This window comes from Pavona decussata, unplaced genomic scaffold (assembly GCF_977016875.1).
Source record: "Pavona decussata unplaced genomic scaffold, jaPavDecu1.1 SCAFFOLD_48, whole genome shotgun sequence".
Lineage (NCBI taxonomy): Eukaryota > Metazoa > Cnidaria > Anthozoa > Scleractinia > Agariciidae > Pavona > Pavona decussata.
In genome coordinates, this window is record NW_028145470.1 from 1,209,607 (window position 1) to 1,216,504 (window position 6,898).

Genomic DNA, 6,898 nt, shown 5'->3' on the forward strand with positions numbered 1-6,898 from the left:
GATACTTTCCTATGTCATTGTTATTGTTTTATATTTCACATACATTAGATGCTTTTAACCCTTTCACTCCCATGATCTGGATGTTAATTCTCCTCACTGACTGCCATATATTTCTCTTTAAAGTTGGTGTAATGTCAAATAATATCACCTAGTTGATGAGTTTCTTCATTCTCATCACCTGCTGGTTGAAAATGCATTGATAATGTAAGGAGAAAGTTCATATTGATCACTCCTGTTTAGAGTAAGGGTGCCCTTGTGAATGAAATGTTTATAACCACACTGAGGTTCAAACAAACTGTTAACCTTGAATTTATTAATCAATATTTAAAGTTTTACAAATTGTAAGGTGACTTCATGGTGGTAATGTGTTCCATTCTCTCCTTGCCAACCTTATTTAACACTTGAGGTAATTCAATAATGCAACCACGATCCTCCCATTGATTGCAATAATCCAGAATGTAACGAATACATTTAGTACTCTCTGTATCTTCCAAACAGGAGCCAAAATTGCAGGGATTTTCTTTGTTTGATGCATCAAAGTTGCAGAAATCACTCTGAAAAATTCAATTTGTATACAAATGACATTAGTGTCAGTCAGGCTATGTAGACTGAACAGTAAAGGCAACGACAAGCTTTTATGGGGTTTGCAGGGGTCATGAATTCCTAGGAATTCTCTGAAATTTGGGAATCTATTTTGCAAGGGCTCTCGCAGACTTACTTTGGCCTGCCAATAAGCAATATATTTGGTTTTATAAACTGAGCTGATAATATTAACAAACTGATAGCAGTCTTCTATGGTCCATACTCTTATTGACCATAAAATGATGTCATAAAAATTAATGTTCAAAACTCAAGTGGAACCACAAGCCACAGGTGATTGGTTTCACTGCCAAGTTTTAAAGATTTTATGACGTAATTTTGCTGTTAATAAGTTTGTTACTGACAATAACATAACAAAAAACAGAATTGGCTTTTTTCCATCGAGAAAGTGTGGGCATTACATCTGCAGAGGTTTCAGTAAGCTTTTAAGCAGACAGCAAAAACTGCAAAGTAGGCGGCTAATGGAAGTTCAATTTTACTCTAATTTTATTAATTTCGGAGAAAGTAGGCGGCAAATTTAGGTCAATTTCCTTGATATAGCTGATGAATTTCGCCGGTTGCCTGCTCCTATAGAAACACCTGCACCTGACATCATTTTTATTGCCTGTACTCTTATAGACAATAGCTACGAGCCAATTAGCAACCAGGAATTTTGACAGTTATTGTAAAAGGTAATTTGGCCAACATTAAGAGATCAGATGTGCAAGCCGATGTTTCAAAATAATACTAGTCCTTAATTGTCAGAGTGAATCCAATACATGTTTACTTGATGCAATAAATTTTTGTACCTCAGTAAAATCCGGGCCATCGTGGATTGTAGCATAGTCTTCTTTACTCATCTTGCCAGTCTCAAATGTGTAGCTACTCATTCTCATGTCTTGCTGTGGACAAACCAGTGATGGTACGTCCATGGCCAGAAATCTCTCTTCATATTTCCTCAGTAGGCTTCTCAATGACTCTTGTATGTTAGATAGCTGCGTATCTAAGTATGGAAAAGATTTGGTGTGATGTTGTTCAATAGCAGCTACTGATTGATAACTAATATCGTTTCAACCAGTGATTTTGGTGAACAGTTGAAAGTTGGAAATATAACAAATTAATATAAGTGAATAATTATTTTTGAAGGGCTGAGAGCATACCGGTAAACGGAAATTGTGTTTTCAATAACTGCACTACCCCAGACAAGGTGGGTTCTCTTCAAACAAACTTGTTATCCCTCTCACTCCCAAGAGTGCCATATGGTACAAAAAGCCATTACTTGCTCAAATTTTATTGGGTCAATTCATATCAAATTTGGACACCAAACAGATCTTGACGAGATCTGTACATTGATTTTAGCATAAAATTTTAACCCCCCCTCCCCCCTCCGCACCTTCCCCCTCTATACCAGACATGTTTAACCACCCCTCCATTTTTTGAAACTTTTTCACCAAGTCGACATTTGACAAGAAACTACGCAATGAGATCTGAAAATTAAGCTACAGTTTAGGGGTATACTCAATATATAGAGAAATGACATATTTTTAAGGTTTTTTAATTATTATTTTCTTTTTTTGTTTTGGATACTTTTCAATCTAATCTTTTATTTCCTAAATGTCTGGCTTGAATGATATAGGCAATATCCTAGACAAAACCTTTCAGTTGGTTATTTTGGTATAAGGGTTCACTGTTGCCATTTTCCAAAAATACGGCATTTCCCAGTGGGAGCAAAAGGGTTAAGACCATTTTCCTAATTGTACATATTTGGTAAGTCTTGTAAAAACCTCTGTAAAAATCCACTGACCTGTTAAAGAATTGTCTTGAATCTGAATCTGAACGAGTTGAGTTCTGTTTTAATCGTGTGTTGTAAAGTAAACATACAAACTTACAGTGTTCACGAAATAATTATTGTAGAAACTGTCATCATGACTTTATTTGTTATGCTTTGGATGACTTTTAAGCTCTCTATTTGTGAATTACCTTTTGTCTTTGATGAAAATTGAATATGATCATCTCTTGGTATCCTAGATGGCCACAAAAACTGGACAAACAGGTTATGATTATCCATCAATGTTACACGCTGCCACCACATTTGAGGAATGTATAACAAGTCACCCTCGTGAAGATCAACAGTGTAGTGTGGAATGTTTTCTGATGAGAGCTTTGAGAGAATGTCTGAAAGAAAGTAACAAAAAAATTGCTTTGATTATGTCAATCTACAGTAACAGATCTAGTGGGAAGGCTTTGGGCATGTGGACCCTTGCATTTTTGCTGGTAATCATGCTACTCTACTGAAGTCCTAACTGAATTTTATATGGGGCAAAATGTAATTTAGGCAAGGTTAAACTCCAGACAATGCTAGCCAGTGGCCTCTTCATTAAATTATCCGAGGTGGGATGAGCATTTTCCCAGGGCCTCAGTAAATTTACAGCTCCCCTTTTTGACGTCAACCATTTTTCTTGCGTTGTTCTGCGCATACAGCTGTGGAAAAGCCAGGCTGTGCTCCTGTATTTAATTTTTTCCACTGAGACTTCCGTGTGATGGAGTACCTGGTGGTTGCCACTAACAGGGTTGTCATGGTTACCTCCCATGCTCACTTGTGGCTCCCACAGAACTTTCAGGCACCTTTTTCCACACTCATCTATTGGTGATGAGTTTAATCACCAATTGAAAAATTAATACCGTAATTCATTATTTTCTTGATCATTCTGTCTTTCACGAATCTCCTAAGATCCTAAGTCAAATGTCCTTGGTTGCATTTCTGGAGAGGTGATATAAATACAAACACATGCACAGTGAACTCCTTTTAACACAAATGAATTAACTTAAGGTGGTTAGTTTCTAAAGAAGCTGTTGCTGCATTGGTGAGGAGTGAAAACAAATGTTTGGTCAAGGTTATCAACAGAGTTTATCAGGTAACTTGGCCAATGTAAATTCTCCATTTATTTCAAAAGCAAATACAATGCAATTTGGAAGGAGAATCTAGCAATTTATCAGAGATCACTTCTGGCTTTTTTGGGTTTGTTTTTCACTGATTGAGAGAGTAACTGTAAAGGAAAACCAAAGCAAATGTGAATTACTTTCAACACTCAACTGAAAACTGCTAAACAGAGTTCAAAGTGCATTCTGTGTTTACCTTCATTAGACCCAGCAATTGCCAGTAACTCATTATCATCTGCGGGAAGTTCTTCAGAATATAAAGAAGAAACCAGTGTTACTTGAGCACTACCATTCAAAACAGCAAGTATTTGTTCATGTGGATTGAAAAACAAAGGTGTTGATGCCTTGCTTTTGTATTGCCGCAACCAGTATAAGACTCTCATCTTCTCCATAAACTGACAACATCTTAAACAAAGAGGAGCTGTGATGTCATCAAGCATCTGGTTTGTTGGTTTATCAAATAGGATCAGGTCTTCTTGTTGAGATCTTGAGAAGAATTCTTTGATTGAAAGGAACAGTTTTGAGCCAAAAGGGAACTTGTTGATTCCATTTGCTACTGAAAACTGTGAGCCATTGCTGAGTGATTGAAGTAAATACTCTCCTGTCCATGTCTAACATACATAAGAAAAAATAGAACTTAATGTTATTGCACCATTATCTAGTTCTGGTATCAATATATTTCCCTCATGTGCAAACAGTAGTCAATACACACATGACCATGACCATATTTATACTCTCCAAAAATTGGTAACACAACATTAGCTTTAAAATCTCAACACCTGTCGGCTTAAAACTGAATGAATATTTTAAGGAGAATTAGTTTTAACTGGTTTTAGGATTCAATTTGTTGAGAGTTGGGGGCTTTTATTTGGTATTCCATAGACTTGCCAAAATATAAATTTTCTACAAGCTAAGGATCAATTTTTTAGGCTGCAGGAGAAGGGGGGTGGGGTGGGGTTAAGAATTGAAAAACGTTGAGTTAACTTATTAACCTGTGATACTTTAAAAACAGCTAGGATGAAAAATATAGAAAAACTATTTTGAATTGCCAAAATATAAATTTTCTACAAGCTAAGGATCAATTTTTTAGGCTGCAGGAGAAGGGGGTGGGGTGGGGTTAGGAATTGAATAAACGTTAACTTATTGAAAGATGATCTTTTATAAAAAGCTAGGATAATAAATATAGAAAAACTATTCTGAATTGTACCTTGCGTACTGGCCAGTTGCTTGCAGCTTTTCTCATCACAATCGGCCTGTGTTTAGCCACAAACTTGTAATAGAAATCTTCTGGGGAAATCATGTATGGACTTTCTTCAACAATATTCTGTGCAAATTTGTACTTGTTTGTTGATTCACCACAGTTCTTTTGATTGCAATGAAGCTCTCTGGTTCCATAACAAACTCCAAATGAAATTAAAACGAGAACAGCGTTTGAGCTGAACATCTTAGAAGCAACGTCGGCCGGCAAATAAAGTAAGGCCTGAATATAAAGGCCAGCGTATTGCAACCGTCAGTGTGTTGAAAGTATTGAAAGTGTTGATTATAAAATCGAGGCGAGAACATCTGGTGTGAGAAACATTTTTCAGCACGTCTTTCGGAGCCGTGGAACAAGCCAACGGGAAACAAACTCTACAGAACAATATTACTTGAAGCAATACCTGTTGAATGGAATTGCCTGCTGACCAACGCTTTGAAGTACCCGCGCCGGACCCCGCGCACGCGACAAGAAAAACACGCCAGCCAGGCTGGACGAAATTCAAGGTTTTGTGGAGAACATGAGCACACGACGGTGAATTTTTTTTTGATTCTCGATTTCCTCTTACTTGAGCTTGATAGCCGCGGTTCCCATTAATTTAGTTTCCGGATACTTTGGCCACATTGCACAAGTTCTCAGAAATAATCACGAAGTACCGCTAGTAGCGCGAATATCCTGGGCATTTGACGGTCGATTTTACCCGGAGAGTGAGCTAATTTAATTAGGGTGGGGAACTAGAACACGGGGTTTTTCGTTTGGTCCCGCGGAATTCGTGCGTGGGTTTTCCTGGTTTTGGGAGTTGAGGAGTTTTTCAAGGACAAGATTTCGCCTTTGTAAACGAATGGCTCACTTTAAATTAAAATATCGCATTTCGATATTGTTTAAACTGTCGAGCATTCCTTAGAAGTTCTTCTTTATATTGACCGTTTTATAAAGGTTTGTTTCCTTTAACAAAAACAACCCAACGACCCGTTTTTTAGAGAAAATTAATCGTATGTTGCACTCAACACTAGCTGAGTGTCCCTACGTCAATCTTGGTTACTATTTAACGTTCCTGGGAAAAAATACCCGCTCTTCACTGCCAGCGAGCAAGACTTTTATAATAACACATTGTATATAGTTTTTATTGCAGGGTCGTAACGAGGTATATGGGATCAGAGATCAAGGGCAAAAAGTGGGGTGGGATCTGGGATCTCAGGCCCGCGGAAAGCCGTGGGATTGGGATCAGTAGTGCTGCGAGGGGATCAGGGATCAAGTTTTCCGACAGAAAATCAAATATATATCATAAAATGACAAAATTCAGTATATTTGGACGGAAAGAACTGCCACCGTTTACAAATTCAAATGTATTTTTGCGGTAACATTTTGTTCCGGTTCTAAACTGTATGCAATACGATCTGCTGGACTAGCTTGACTACAAAACGTGGATATTTTCCCGAATTCTTAAATGTATTTATACCATGTTGCCCTTTTTTAGTACATATCAGAGTGACTCTCTGCTGTGATTGACTCAGTTTGTTGGAGCTATACATAAATGCAGTTACTGATCTACCGAATTGGTGTGGGTCTTTGACTGCTGAATAAGGACTTACGAAAAAAATTCATGCAATGGACATTGCCTTTTGCCAATGTTTTCCCTCTGTCTAAATCTATCACACGAGGATGGTGCTTGCACTCTGAACAATAAATTTAACAAAGATTTCTTCATTTGTAGACACATATACATACCCTTTCGACAGTGAATGACGAAGTCTTTTTTAAGACAAAATCCTGTTATCAAAAAACTCGTTATTGCACTTGGTACTGTACACTACTACTGTACCGTTTTTTTCTGACCAAGCTCAAGAGACTATATATGGTCTCTTGCTAGCCTTAAGCATAATTTACTCCTTTAACAGCTTCTGATAATATCATACAAAGTTTCATTTCCAAGCTCTCAACACAAATTACTTTCCGCAGAATATCATAACCAAGCTTGCTCTGATTATGCTAGGGAGAAGTAACTAAGATGCACAAAGCTCACAAGGCGGTAAGGGAATCGTCCAAAATTTTGATTACAAATTTGCTCCTCATTGAAATTAAATTGATGTAAATCGAGAAAGATATAAAGATCTTTTTCAAGTT

At 37.3% G+C, this 6,898-nt stretch overlaps 1 protein-coding gene across 1 annotated transcript; it reads right to left on the reverse strand.

Moving 5' to 3' along the window:
• Positions 1 to 293: 293 nt before the first annotated feature.
• On the reverse strand, positions 294 to 5,161 carry LOC146481665 (uncharacterized). The gene is made up of 5 exons (XM_085107744.1): positions 4,727 to 5,161; positions 3,716 to 4,130; positions 2,560 to 2,754; positions 1,389 to 1,582; positions 294 to 554 (listed from the first exon to the last, which is right to left on the reverse strand). Exons 1-5 carry the CDS (start codon positions 4,961 to 4,963, stop codon positions 333 to 335), a joined length of 1,263 nt encoding a protein of 420 aa, XP_084963870.1. The 5' UTR covers positions 4,964 to 5,161; the 3' UTR covers positions 294 to 332.
• Positions 5,162 to 6,898: the final 1,737 nt, after the last annotated feature.

Excerpts from the sequence above, each read along its gene's own strand:
- LOC146481665 (XM_085107744.1), bottom strand. The coding sequence starts at position 4,963 with ATGTTCAGCTCAAACGCTGTTCTCGTTTTAATTTCATTTGGAGTTTGT. Across the intron at positions 2,755-3,715 it reads AATTGCTGGGTCTAATGAAG|ACATTCTCTCAAAGCTCTCA; the intron begins GTAAACACAGAA and ends ACTTTCTTTCAG. Across the intron at positions 555-1,388 it reads ATGGCCCGGATTTTACTGAG|AGTGATTTCTGCAACTTTGA; the intron begins GTACAAAAATTT and ends TGAATTTTTCAG.